At 29.7% G+C, this 16,498-nt stretch overlaps 1 protein-coding gene across 1 annotated transcript in view; it reads right to left on the bottom strand.

The window, feature by feature from the left end:
- LOC148301452 (phospholipase B1, membrane-associated-like) overlaps positions 1–16,498 on the bottom strand; it is a 67,542-nt gene that overhangs the window by 14,933 nt on the left and 36,111 nt on the right. Inside the window, exon 3 of the mRNA XM_088273219.1 lies at positions 951–1,206. Within this exon, the coding sequence (XP_088129345.1) occupies positions 951–1,206 (256 nt within the window). The remainder of the gene's footprint in view (positions 1–950; positions 1,207–16,498) is intronic.

Here is a 16,498-nt window from a genome sequence, read left to right as displayed (position 1 = left end):
TTAGAGAATTACTTATTCGGATTCTACAAACGAAGACGCATATGTCAATTTGTTTGATTTGTCAATATCTTACATATTCTTCAAAATATAGCACTACACGTTCCTTTCGGTGAATATAAGAGTTCGACTCTCTCTGCCTATCCCTTCGGAGAAGCGTGTGATGTTGAGAAATGTTTAATGTAAATATTCTTTAATATGCATTGTCCATTCATAAAAGAAAACAGTCAACTTTTATTACATAAGGCGACATCACTATACGTTTTTCGTCTCTCCTGAAAAACTGTTTTTTTTAAATTGATACTCTTTTAATTTAGGGGTGCTCGGCTGTCCAAACTTAAAACACAGTAAGGGACATTTTTTTGTAGTACGTTTTTTTTGGCATTTTTGGACTAAGTAGAATCTACTTAGTCCAAAAATGCAAAAAAAAAAAAAACGTACTACAAAAAAATGTCCCTTACTGTGTTTTGAGTTTGGACAGCCGTACTATATGTTGCTGTTGTTAACCCAAATAAATCAGTGTGAACAAGAAAGATACATCCACCATTTGTCGAATGAGGATGGGACATTGCTGTACGAGAGAGCACCTTGCGAGGATTGGTGTCTTTGACTCCCCCATTTGCGAGTGTCGTTTTGAAGAGGAAGACCTTAACCACATATTCTTTGTTTGCCCAATAAATTGTTTGCCCAAAAAACTCTGGCTCCACTTATTCCCCTCCCTAGAGATATCCATCTCATCCTGGCGAGCAGGAACCCAATTATGTACAGACTTTTAGTGGTTTTTTTGAAATTGAATGGAATAAATTTATAGTTTAATAATAAGTCCATCATATTTTATAATTAAGAACAATATTCAATCAACTTGACATTGGCAAAAGCAATGTATTTCATGTGCAATCCATTCTATATTAAAAAAAATCATAAAAATAATAAATCAGTGACGTCGTTCTCACCCGCCGCCCACGATACGCCGCGGTACTCGAACACGGTGCCCAGAGCCCACTCCTCCCGGGCGCCGTTGCCCGCGACGAGCGAGTCTCCCAGGGCGCCCACGACGGCCACGTCCTGCGGCCTCAGCGCGTGCACGGACCGCGCGCCGGCGGGCCCGCGTGACGTCACGCGGCACGGGAAGGGCGTGTCGGGACCCAAGTGCGGCTGTGCTCTCGCCGAACTTGCTCTCCTGGTATGGCGGGTCAATATCGGCGAATCCTGTAGGAGAAGAAAAATATTATAAATCAATAAATAACCATTGTCCTAAAGTCCGCTTCCGTGGTGTAATGGCCAGCGTGTTTAGCTACCGTGCTGGAGTTCCCGGGTTCGATTCCCAGGGGGAGGTGAAAATAAATATTAGTGATTTGACACTGTAATCTTTATTTAATATTACCCCTGACTGGTTCCTGAAGCGCAAGAGTGATCACCTTGCCTTCATGCAAGTAATGATCAAGATAACACTGCATTAATTTGATGCAGTGCCCTATGCACCATTAGGTGCATAAGGGTTATAAGTAAATAACCATTGAGAATTCCAGACGTGATCATGTCCTTAACGGATTCGTGCTTATAATAGAGATAAACATCTCTCAAAACAACTGATAACATTTAACCATACTGTATACATCGATATGAGATCAAAAGATGCCGCAAAAGTCATGCGTAAAAATAACTTACACTCAATTTACGGCGAGTCGAGTGAAAAGGTCAAATTACCCTTCCCACCCAACACCACCAGTCGAGTGAAACGGTAAAATTACCCTTCCCGCAGATAGGTGTTTTAAGTGTTTTAAGAACAGTGTCCGTTGATGGTTGCTTCTCGTTGGATGGGACAAGGTAGAAAGAGAATTAATTAAAGTCCAGGTGTTTTTTTTTTATTATTTTATTGTAAAACCTTTCTACTGCAAATTGTTATTGTATCCATTGTATGTAATGCATAAAATCTAGTAATTAAAAAAAAACGCATTAACGTGTGAGTATTTCGGCACAACACAGGATATACCTAAAGAGTAGTAAAACATATAATTTTTAAAAATATATAAAATATAAAAACCCTTACCGCACTCCAATGGTGCATAGGGCACTGCTTCATATAAACGCAGTGTTATCTCGATCGATTACACATGAAGGAAAGGTGATCAGCCCTCCACTTCAGGTACCAGTCCAGTGTAATATTGAATAAATATTAGAGTGAAAAAATAACTTTTATTTATTAAACCCCCCTGGGAATCGAACCCGGGACCTCCAGAACGGGCATTGGCGAGCATGCTGACACATTACGCTACAGAGGCGGACAAAAAAAATATAACTATGAAAAATAGAAAATATTCATATGAAGTTTGGGTGGACGAAGCATTTCGTTATAACGTTACATTCACGGCGAGCATGTTACGTTACGGCATTGCAGACTGACTTTGGCATTGGATTAAAATGTTGGACGACCAAGGCGTGATGATGGTTCTGTGATTTAACTAAATTAAATATAAATATATTTATATATATATATATATATATATATATATATATATATATATATATATATATATATATATATATATATATATATATATATATATATATATATATATGTATATATATACATATATATATATATATATATATATATAAATATATATATATACATTTATATATATATATATATATATATATATATATATATATATATATATATATATATATATATATATATATATATATATATATATATATATATATATATATATATATATATATATATATATATATATATATATATATATATATATATATATATATATATATATATACATATATATATATATATATATATATATATATATATATATATATATATATATATATATATATATATATATATATATATATATATATATATATATATTTATATATATATAAATATATTTATATATATATAAATATATATATATATATATATATATATATATATATATATATATATATATATATATATATATATATATATATATATATATATATATATATATATATATATATATATATATATATATATATATATATATATATATATATATATATATATATATATATATATATATATATTTATATATATATATATATATATATATATATATATATATATATATATATATATATATATATATATATATATATATATATATATATATATATATTATATATATATATATATATATATGAAGCATCTATCGTTTATAAACGAAAAGAGAATATGCTGCTAATGAGGGTACCATCAGCTAAAACTCCACTTCTATCAAAACTGCTAAAATACAAAAAGGATCCAACAGTTCATAGTTACGAGTTCAATATTGGGCAGATATGTGCACTAGAGTGGGCCGTTGATGTATGAAAAAAAAATTTTTTTTAGATATCAACGACAAATGGGTCTAAAAAGTTGCATTTTGACATAACGTTAAAAATATTTTAAAAAATATTCCATACTACTTTTGGCCCTAAACCAGAGCTCAAAGTTTTCGGAAAAGCTATTTTTTTGCGCTTTACCAGCTGTCATTTCGTATTTTAGACATGTAGGCAGTTTAATTAAATGTTAAGATATGTAATACACCTTCCTTGATAAGCACACAAGGTCATAAGTTGCACTTTTTATTGTAATAAATCGGTAGAGTTGTTTTAGTAAGCCATTGTTTCCATCAGTATTAAGCCGGCGCGCGGCGCTCAAAGGGATAGGTTGCGCTCTCCGTGTTTTTTCTTAGATCCCGGTACTTTTAAAATGTGTTAGATTTTTAATTGTGATTAAGTATAAGCTAAGGATTATCTTTACAAACAATTAAAATTATTTTAATTACATTATGTTAATTAAAAACAACAAATCAACCAAGATTGATATTTTTACATTTTGATATTTTTCAGCGAAATTCTCAATTCCCATAAAATATTAAATTTCACTTTTATAGCATACGAAAAAAATTATAAATTTATTTAAAAAAAGTCAGTCCGCAAGAATTTTTTTTGAAATTTAGAAATTGGCTTTATATTTATTTTTCAAATCATAAAAATGACGGAATTCAAAGATTTTTCTAAATAAAGCAGAGTTCGAAAATAAAAGTTTTTTTTATGATTTTATCTATTTCTTACTATCGAATGATGGTATTTTAGTCCTGTACATTATTTTCGTTCGTATAACACCAACTTTTGCTTTCTAGCCAGTTACTGTTATCGAGGCTTCTGTCACCATTTTTACGCAGCGTTCCAATAGGCCTACATGTGACAAGGGATGGAGGATAAAGTAAAAACTGATCTTCGATTTAATAAAATCATATCTTAAAAGCTGTCCGATATTTTAATTAAGATTGGTGGTTGTGTAACTTATGATTTAGCCCTAATAATTATTTCTATGTAGTTGGTAGCTTGAAAATTGAGCTTCGGTAACTTGTATAACCTTAAGGTTAGCATCTGTCTTCTTCCGAATTTCGATGATTCTTCTCAAATTTAGGTCCCAATATGGCTTTTGGTATCCGATAGCAATGTTGAAAATGAGTTTATAGGATGAACAAAAAAGCATTCCTTTGAATGATAGGATCTTTTTTGATTTCAAATCATCCCCAAAGTTACGGATAAACTTATTATTTCAATAACATAATTTGCTTTATCCTATGGTTTTCTTATTACAATTAACCACACTGAAGCGTAAACTGCGACAATTATTTTTATATTTTTAAAAATAAATAGTTGTCGATTATTGAGAGTGAACAATGTTCAATAGTAATAGATTGATACATATAGTCCCAGCTTAGAGTATGTAGAAGGTTTACAGGTACAGTGAAAAATCTACAATAGATAATCATTCACAAAACCTAAAGCTTTTCCAGTCGGATTAGAATTTCCCCGAAGACCAGATGTGGGACCATCATGGGTAAATAAATGTCAAAACGGTAATTCATTAGAATTGAGGTAATTGACAAATAAACCACTGTAATGGTATATTCTTTATTTATTCTATATGCCGAATGGCTCCATTTTCCAGCCCGTATTAAAGACAATCCCATCGCAGCTTAGGCATTGAATATTTTCAAGCTCCAAACTGTTGCTCAAAAAATCATTGACGATTGAATCTGAAATATATTTGCCAGTGCCAAATATTGGTGAAGTATGGCTTGTAGTCTTTTAGAACAACAAAAGTCAAAGTTGGAGCCAAAAAAACTAAACTAAACTAAAAAAAATCAGTCGGAAAAACCAAATTGTTTACATACACTTGTTATAGCAGGAAGTTGCAAAGTTTTCCTCTTGGACGATGAGGGTTCAGGGAATAATTTTAAACTCACTGATTCTGTAGTTTCCTGTAAATATTTCTTCTTTTTTCATTTAGACAAAGGTGTTGTAACCTTGTTTTGATCATCGATAATTTTTCGATTTGTTTTTGAAGTTCGGCTGTTTTTTCGATGAATTTTTTAAGATTATTTTTAGTCAATAGTGCCTATCATCATTTTTCTATCATTTCTACAATGTGACCTGATGGTGCGCCAAATATGGGACAATCTACCTCACTACGTCTATGTTAGTAGCGGGTTTAGCTTATTTCTTGAATATTTTTGGCAGATATTTTGTAGCTTATTTTATAAAACTTTATAAAATAAAACTATAACTTAGTTTTTAACCACATCCATTATTGGTACTTTTCTCCAACTGGTTTCAGCAAAAACCTTGTTGTCTTCTGGAATATACATGTTAATGTCTATCCCTGAAGATAACAAAGTTCTTTTTGAAACCGGTTCGAGAAAAATTCCAATAATAAAAGAGGCCAAAAACCAAAATCTACTTTTATTTTATACAGAGTTTAGATGAACTCATTTCGGTTTAAATTTACATAATAATGTATTTAAAATAACTTTAATCGTTTGTTAAGATAATTTTTAACCTTAATTATAAAATATAATAAAACCTAACTCGTTTTCAAAGAACAGGGATCTAAGGAAAATTACGGACAGCGCAACCGATACCTTAGAGCGCCGCGCGCCGGCCGAATACTGATGGATATAATGACTTACTAAAACAACGCTACCTATTTATAACAACGTAAAGTGCAACTTTTGCCTTTATGTGCTTTTTAAGTAAGGTATATTACATATCGTAACATTTAATTAGACTGTCTTTATTCCTAAATTACGAAATAACAGCTGGTAAAGCGCAAAAAAATGGCTTTTCCGAAAACTTTAAGCTCTGGTTGAGGGCCAAAAGTAGTATCGAATATTTTTTTGAATATTTTTCTCGTTATGTGCAATTTAAAATGCAACTTTTTAGACCGCTTTTACTGCTGAATTCGCAAAAAAACGTCATCGGCCCACCCTAATGTGCACGTTACAAACGTGGTAAAACACCATAAACGTGGTAAAACACCATATACATGATAATATCCAGATTTAAACATTTGGGCATTGAAACGATGTTTTCATGTTTTTATTTCCTAGACTGTATGAAATACATCTTGAAAGATTAAAACCTTTTGAAATGAAATGCATACAAACGTACTGAAAGAATTAACGCATTTTTGATGCAGGGATTAGAATATTGTTCAAGAGGCTTTTAAATGTCAGAGTATAATATACCTAGTCCAATTATTAATGATATTCTTGCTTTTAAATGTGAATTTTAATTTTTTAGTGTGGACGCTGAAGGAAAGTCTGCCAAATTAGCGCACTGCATTCTAACAATAGTATTAGTTTCTAGAAGTCATTAATATTGTCGTTATTACCAGTATGGGAAATGGTCTAAAGGAAAGTTTTAAAAAAATATATATTTCACGTAAAATTACTGTTCTCATTCTTTCTCTTCTACCTGAAGAAAAATTTCTTTAATAGCAACTTTTAGGCTTGTTTCATTTGAAAAAAATACAACTGGATCATTTTTAAACTAGAAATATGCTTAGAGACTTTAATTTCATAAAACAATATCCAGTTTCAGAATACGTTTTGTGAATTTAAAGTATCTACAGACTTCCTTCCAGCGTTTGATCTATTTAAACATATATCATAGTCGTACAGGAGAATGTGACCAACTAACAAAACGTAAAATGTTCAGGAGGGCCATTTAAGTCACTTTTGGTTGGCAAAAAAATAAACATCAATGCAGTTAGTCATTTTTAACAAGTCAATTTATTATACTTTAAAAATCCTTTTGGTTTTTTTAAAAAGGCATTATTATGCTAGTGAGATATCAAATTGTCAATGATCACGTTTTTGTAAAAAATGCACTTGGTCACTTTTTCTTTTATGACTACGATATGAGTGATAGTTTTTACTATGTATGCGTCATTGAAATTATAATACATTTGAATTGAATCACTTGATATACGTCACACATGTTTCATAGTAGATGTAATGTAGTACTAAGGATATTGAGCAAACTGTTTGCAAATTAAGCCCACCGTTTTTAAAACAGTATTGCATCCTTTCACACTACTTAATTACAATATATCACAATATTTATAGTCCCATTGCAAAATTAGAAAATAACATGCTAATTTATCTTGATAGATACGTAGAAAAATAACTTATTTTAGGATTTTTATATTATACGTTATTATAGAGATGCATCGATAATTTGCCATTAGTTGGCTATAGTGATTATGTCAATTACTCAATAGTCGGCAATTAGTCAGTGATGTTTTTCAAAACCACACAAAAAACGTAATATTTGAGCGTGCTGATTTAAACTAAGTAACTATCACGCCGCTTCCTCACAGGAGTAGGTGAAGAGAATAGAACGTCACCAAACTGCCTTTGCATACAATCTCCGCCACTTCCACAGTCATACATCTTTTCATACATATGCGCCGATTATTCCGACTCCTGACCTGACCACTTTCAAGTGTTTGAAATACTTGATGATGCCAATTTTTGCTCGGTCTTCCTTTGCTTCTATTATCAACAAAATTTGCCTATAAAGTATTCTTTTCTTCACTCATTCGATTCACATGCTCAAACCATCTCAACACACCTTTCTTAATTTTATCGATAATTCTTATCTCAGTCTTGCATTCTTTCCTTACATCACCAGTCGAACATCTATCATGCAACGTTTTGCCGCACATTTGTCTGAGGGATTTGCATTTCGACTGCATCCAGTATACTGTCATTCTTCTTTTGCCAACTCCATGCTTCACTTCCATACATTTGTGTTGGAACCAAGACTTCATCGTGGACTGGTAGTTTAGCTTTTGCTGATAAGGTTTATTTGCTAAGGTTTTATTGAATTCTCTCGGTGCTCATTTAAAAAATACGATAAAAGTTATAGATAGTATTTTATATCAAAAATAATAATCGAGTAAAAATTAATTACATTTAAAATTATTTAACAAACTGGATGGCTTAAGGTTTTATAAAAATGGTCAGATTTATGCCTACAACTAGAAAAACGAAATATTTTCTATCATAATGGAGGTCCGGAGTTTGATCCTCTTTTTCTCAAAGCGAGTATAAACATGAGCGGCGCGTGAATACTACACACAAAAAGAACAAATAGTATTATATATAATTTTTAATATAGTTTGAGCGTTTTGAAAATTGCTTTATTGTCAGCAACTCGTGATTGTTCGAGATATATTGAATTTCGTGAACGTAAAAAAAACAACAAAAATACTATTTAAAAATAAAAACGTATTACGGATCTGAAAACATATCAATCAAAATTCATTATTTAAATGGCTATTCATGAGATACCCGTATGCAATAATTTAAATAGTAAAATTATTCATTTATGTGATCTTGTTAGGACAATGAATACTATTTTTAAGACATAACGTGACCTTCTATTTAAATAATCTTTTGTAATAAAAAGTGTCCTTGTATTTATTTACATCGTTTTGTATCCGTTTTTTTTTTCAATAGAAGAATACATTCCACAGATATGAGATTTCATCTATGTGTCAATATTTTGTATTACAAATAGTTAAATATGGTAACTTTGTGTGAATATTTATTATAATAATTACACAAATGGCTTTGTTATATTTACAGATATTACTAAACGGACATATTACTTGCCCAAAAACAATGAGTAAACTCACAGTTAAAATATTTATTATGCGGAGTATTTACAAACCAATTTTAGATTTTCTGAAGGTTAGGAAAAGAATTCTATAATAATGTCAGATAATAAAATTGTATAGATGCAGCAATTCGCAATCATATATTTCAACCAATTTTATATAAACATGTACACATATATATATATATATATATATATATATATATATATATATATATATATATATATATATATATATATATATATATATATATATATATATATATATATATATATATATATATATATATATATATATATATATATATATATATATATATATATATATATATATATATATATATATATATATATATATATATATATATATATATATATATATATATATATATATATATATATATATATATATATATATATATATATATATATATATATATATATATATATATATATATATATATATATATATATATATATATATTTATATATTTATATATACATACATATATATATATACATATATATATATATATATATATATATATATATATATATATATATATATATATATATATATATATATATATATATATATATATATATATATATATATATATATATATATATATATATAGATATATTTATATATATATATATATATAAATATATATATATATATATATATATATATATATATATATATATATATATATATATATATATATATATATATATATATATACATATATATATATATATATATATATATATATATATATATATATATATATATATATATATATATATATATATATCACACTTAACAATAATATACAGTACGAGGAAAAGGTACAAGTTATAAAAATATACTAACTAAGAAAAATAGCGAAATTGAATCAGATAATAAAATATGAGTTTTACAGATGGTCAGATGTTAATAAGAAATCACATTTCAGCGAAACATTAATTTAAACATAATTTATTTCTAGAGAGTACGCAAAAAAAAATTAACAAGAAGTTGACAATTGGCTGTTTGCAAACATCAAAACTATGCTTCTGGGAAAGAACTTGGTAAAAGTGAAGTGATTACTGAAACTGAGACATATTTTGAGAGCAAAAACAAATCGTTCTACAAAAAATAATGAATTTATCACTCTTAAAGCTAGAAGTATGTTGATGAGTAAAGTCAAACTCATAAAAAAATGCTCAGATCGAAGATTTATTATGTTATGTTCTCAATATAACTGACTTATGTAAATTTTATGAACATTTATTTCGTAATGATTGCCCATACATCTTGAATGAAGGAAGTGATGCATATCTGACACAACTGGAAATTGTAAAATAATGTCAGGCAACATATCGTGATGAATCAAAAACATACTAAATTTTATATATCTTACACGATTTTGTACATAATCTACAAAACTACTTTTAAAAAATCAAAAATTTACTAAACTGCTTTTAAAAGTGACTACAAAAAAACTTAGGCGTTTTTTCAAGTATAAAAAGTTTGCTGTCCGTTCGTATTCATATAATACTATTATGAGTATATGCGAGGTTACCAACGTAATAAATACCTTATTCTAAGACTCTAAGTGTTAAATTTGGAGCATTTCATAATACATAATAATAAATTTGGTCAAAGAATATTTTTTATTATGCAGTAAAGCTCTATATCGTATTCCTATTATACACAAAGTCATAAATAACGAAAAAAAATATATTTTTACGTACAAGTACCTATATGCGGGAAAGGTTTTATCATTATTAACCCCAAAGTAAAAACTGTTTTAAATTAGACCCTTTTTAACAAGCTTGGATTTTTTTATATTTCTGAATCCTTTTGCATCTCAATCAGCTTTAAGTAATTTTTTTTAGTTTTGCATTACGAAATGCGTTTTTTTTTTGCTAATATTCCTAACAACTTTTAAAACTACTGCACTCTATCGGCTGTAACGTAGCATTCTCTCATAAAATTACAGTCTTTACAAGCTAAAAAATGTTTATTTCATTAATTGATTGGTCGGTCACTTTGTGATAATAATCTATTCATTAATTTAAGTTTTACTTGTAAATACTGTTTCTATGTATTGTTTCTTCAAATCTACTGTGACGTTCGTTTCGATGCATCCCGCGTCATTTTTCGGTGTTTGAAGATGAAGCAGAATGCATCGAATACGTGTCACAATGATTTTAAGAAAAAGTGATATTTACCAAGTAAAACTTAATTTAACAACAAAAACTTGACATGAAAAAGCCTTTGGGATGATGTTTTCATAACTGGTATTCTGATTTTTCATGGTTAATGTTGACAAAATATTACGTTTTTTCAGGTAAAACTGTGTAGTATTTATTCCTCACACCTTCAACGTTTCAATCACTCCTACAGAGTCCTTTTTAGAGCGCTGTGATAATGAAATTATTTAATTCAAATGGTAAAGTTTGACTGTAATTCGAAAATCATTTGTCTTAGTCGTCAAAAATATCTTTAAATATTTAAATCTGTACAAATATTTTTAATGTTAATTTAACTTTATTCTAATTTTTTCATTTATGGAGTTAGTCTTATTCATTATACTCAATCAAAACTACTTTTATTCAATATATACACCCTAGAGAGGCACATGTAAGGGTGCTGAAACCTCCACAAGAGAAAATTTCACACGGTATAATTTAAGACATGTCGCCTACTCCTTTCAACAACGTCATAAATCAAAAAACTTGATTTTTCAGGAGAACGTTTTTAAATTGAAAAAATATAATACAATGTACTAAAAATAAATATCAAGCCACTTATTAAACTTTTTACTGTGCAACAGATATTTTTAGGTAAAACCTGGAGGTTTTTTCTCCATTTGAAAAATATTTAGTAAATTTAAAAAAATACTTAAACAATACCTTTTCTTCAAAATGCAAAAACAACACTTTCTGCCCTGTAGCGGGTAAATATTGAGTTAAAAATATGCCGCTTTTGCTGGGATATAGTACATTTTCTGGGCATTCCGAAAACATGCATAACTGAGAATTGATGATTTTTGATTTATGACGTTCTTGAAAGGAGTGAGCGATGTATTCTTTTGATATTCAGGTGTAAAGGAAATTCGGTGTTTGTTTTAGCTGACTCAACTATTATTCATTAGTGGGTTGACACTTGACATAGTTTCATTAGCTTTCCTCTCAAAGAAAACGTTTGCCAATATCATGAGATCACACCTACATACATCCTTTTTACAATGCAAAATATCAAATTCCTTTTGTCACATGTGTAAGTAGGGCACGGATAACATTGTACTATATGTACCTAAAACATATATATTAAATGCATAATTGCATATATTATGGTCCCATATTTTGATGTTAATTCGTTGATTTTCTTAAAACACAATGATGACACAAGGTGGCTTGGTGGGTCTTTGCAATTTAAAAATATTTCATTCAAACCCTTATCCACATTCCAATGATGCATAGGGCACTGCATCATATAAACGCAGTGTTATCTTGATCGTAAACATATGAAGGAAAGGTGATCAGCCCTCCGCTTCAGGTACCAGTCCAGGGTAATATTTAATAAATATTACAGTGAAAAAATCACTTATATTTATTTGATCCCCCCTGGGAATGAATGTATACAGTACATATATTTACATGCATACATATGGAAAAAAAAAGTTTTAAAAATACATATACATCTACATAACGCGTGATACCTCACTGTTCATATATAGTGTCTGACATATACATCTACAACACGCGCATAAGCGACACTGTAGGTATTATTCTATCGCTTTGCATCGTGGTTTATACCTCGCTCTCTTTTACTCCACTCCCGAGGTGTCGGTATGGATAGCTCTCTTCCTCCTCTCTACTCTACATCTTTCTTCTCTCTCATGAAACGAAATATACCTATGAAACGTGATGCGTCCTAAAAATTTCAATACCGATTTTCGTCCGATTTTCGATTATCAAGTGACCGACGAAGAAGTTTCACTTCAATAAAAAAAATACATAGATTAGGTAGTCAATGTTTATAAAATCGACAACATTGACTTTGGCTTCTCGAAACCAATTGTCAACTGGTATGTCAGGAAATTATAATGAAAAATACTTGTGTAAAAGTAAACTTTATTAATTTGTGTTTTACCTACTACGTTGCAAGTACGTATATTTTACTTCGCGTTTTTTTTTTGTAATTTTATTTTAAATAAATATTTGATACAAAGAAATATACAAGTGAGAATAAAGGAATGAAATTTCCTATTTAAATATAAAAAACCAGCACTTGTATAACACAATTTTTTGAGTTCGTTAATGTCAACACGATTAGTTTAGAAAACTACAGATGTTCTCAAAACTAGTCGTGTTCACATTAATAAACTCAAATAATGGTTAAACGATTTTTTTGGATTTTAATAATCGTAATAAATTACAAATTTTATTGTACGAAATTTCTCTTTGTGCCTTAAAATGAAAAATAGACCAAAAATTGTTTCGATTCTTTTTAATCATTCCGCAAATATAATAAAATACCCATGTAGTAATTAACCGAGATTCAAACACTATTTAAAAATTACATTATTGAATGTATGTCAAAAAAGAAATTGATGTATCATGCATTACGAATCATGAAAGCTTTTGTAACGCAGCCTAATAAGAAATGTAGGTAACGAGTACCTACCTATGTCTTGTAAAGGAGAATCGTATTGTAAGGCCGGTCACACAATGGTCGACACCAGTAGTACATATCAATGTTGAATAATAGATGATGCCGTGTGCCCGGAAGGAATACTGAAGAATCAGATGTTCTTACAACATAATCATATACCGCAGTGGTTATAAACCAGTGCTCTGTGAGCAAGTGCTCAAATTAAAAAAAAAAACAAAATTTAATATTGGCTCATTTACTATGCGATTTGAGTTGCGTAGTCGCATAATGGGTACGAAATCCTTTTGCGGTAGTTGATAGATACTTCCAGTGAAATCATCGAATTGTGAATTTTCGTATCAAGAAGAACAATGAATTACTCACATAATTTTTTGACATCTCATCAAAGATGAAGAAGAATAAGGAAGTATGGGCATTTAAGGGGCTGACGACCGTCATAGGCTGGTTTAAGTGATCACTTTACACACGTGTAACATTCATTATTATTATTGACAAACACACTACTCAAATTCTTGGAAGTTCTATATATATGAACCAATTTAGAAACCTTGTTCTTGAATCACTAGAACTTCACTAGAGACATCTATTGGTGAGATGTAAAGAAGCTTTTCACTAAGCAGATACTCTTATATTAGTATGTGAGGTCCGAATCCTGGATTATAATCACACACATGAGAAACGCCAGAAAATACCATTATTTATTATGTTTTAGTTTACATTTAGACCTGAAGATGGAAACTTAGCTTCCGAAACTAGTCAAGTAAGTTCTATATATATGAACCGATTTTGAAACATTGTTCTTGAATCACTAGAACTTCGCTTAAGACATCTATTGGTGAGATGAAAATAAGCTTTTTAATTACCAGAAACTCTTTTATTTTAACTTCCATATTCTTCTTCTTCTTTGATAAGATGTCAAAAAAGAATGTGAAAATAACTCCTGTAATTGGAGATAATCCAGATTTTGTGAACAAGTATTTGTACACACTCAAAATGTTGTAAATGAATTACTAGATCATCAGATCGTACTCTGAAAATAAAATTGTCTTGAGAAACTGTAATGAATTTTGGATTTTTATTCAAGACCATAGAATACTTAACTCTCTCCACGAGAACACTGAAAATTTTACTACTTACAGTTTTCAATATATTTGTGTGAGCTTGATTTCTCGACATTAACAAATTTTAAAACAAAAAAACGCGAAGAGTTTAGCAATTTGGATGAAGAAATATAGTAGCTATATCAAATATTAGGCCTAATGCTGAAATTCGTAATTGCCGACAAACTCTGGGTATTAAATAATTTTGAATCATGTAAATTTTTAATTATGTTTTTATCTATTTTTTAGTAAATATAATTTTTATTCTGTCTGTAATAAAATAATCAGTTTTATTTTTCATACAAAATATTGTATATTTTTTAAATCTTTAGTTTTGGTGTACCGCGAAATTTCCTTATGATCAAAAATGCTCCCCAACAAAAAGGTTTAGAACCACTAATGTACTGTCTCGCAAGAAAGCCAAGTGATTTTCTACGCAGGCACCTTGATTTATGTATGTATTGAGGTGACATTTGTATTATTTGATGTGCTGATTTGGTTATATAATAACGTATACAATCTCATCCTACGCCTTAGGCAACTGTAAGTCAAATGTTACATATGGTCAGTGTTATTGTATGGAGTTGAAACATGGACCCTTAACCTTCCCCTCCCGGTGATAAGTATTCACTACAGCTTGACTTTAAAAATGATAATTATCAATATAAAATACAATAGATACGGGGCCATTTTTTTGCATTCCTCCGTAATGTAATTACATAAAAGTATTATAATATAAAGTTATTCATTTTCAGCGACAAATAAATAAATTGTGAAAAAATCGGGAATAAAATCACCTATACACAAACGTTTCGGTTATTGCGGTTGTTTGCGATGTATTTTTTTTTCGTTCTCAGATAATATTAGAGCCAACATTACAAAATTGTTACATTTTAACCTCAACTATGGCCAATAAAAGCAGCATTTAGGAATATTCGAATTTGTTCAAATTTTCACTTTTTTAAATCACATTTTCATATGGTGTACAAATCACCGGTGCACGAGGAAGTTTTTAGCATCGTAAGGAAATCAAAATGAGAAACGTGAGCCGGCAGGAGCCATTTAAGATGTGGATGCATCGACGAATTCTCGAATACCCTGGACGGACACATTTCTGAATTATATCAATAATATTATATATTTTTTATACATCTCAACAATTTGAATAAGAATATGAAAGTCTGGAAATTTACGGGGCCTACGACCGTGGTAGGCTGGTTTTAGTGATCACATTACACAAGTGTACTATTCACCAATTCTACCCATGATTGATAACCGCAATATTCAAATTCTTTGAAGTTCTATACACTCGTATATGGTTCAATTATCGAAACAAAGTGCTTGCATCACTAGAATTTCACTAGAAACATCTATTGGTGAGATGAAAAGGTGCGTCATATAAACGCAGTGTTATCTTGATCGTTTACACATGAAGGAAAGGTGATCAGCCCTCCGCTTCAGGTGTCAGTCCAGGGTAATATTGAATAAATATTACAGTGAAAAAATCACTCATATTTATTTTTACCCCCCCTGGGAATCGGGTCCTCCAGAACGGTAGCCAAGCGGGCTGACCATTACACTACGGAGGCGGAAAATAATAATTATGAGAGTAATTTTTCTTAATATCAATATGAAAAATAACTCTTATAATTGGAGATTAGCTGTATCATTTTGTAAATTATGACCGCAATTCTAGAAT

The sequence above is a fragment of the Brachycentrus maculatus genome, unplaced genomic scaffold (genome assembly GCF_059751285.1).
Source record: "Brachycentrus maculatus isolate JH-2025_06_01 unplaced genomic scaffold, ASM5975128v1 h1tg000561l, whole genome shotgun sequence".
Taxonomy (NCBI): domain Eukaryota; kingdom Metazoa; phylum Arthropoda; class Insecta; order Trichoptera; family Brachycentridae; genus Brachycentrus; species Brachycentrus maculatus.
The sequence above is the reverse complement of the archived record's forward strand: the minus strand, read 5'-3'. Positions and strand labels throughout refer to the sequence as shown.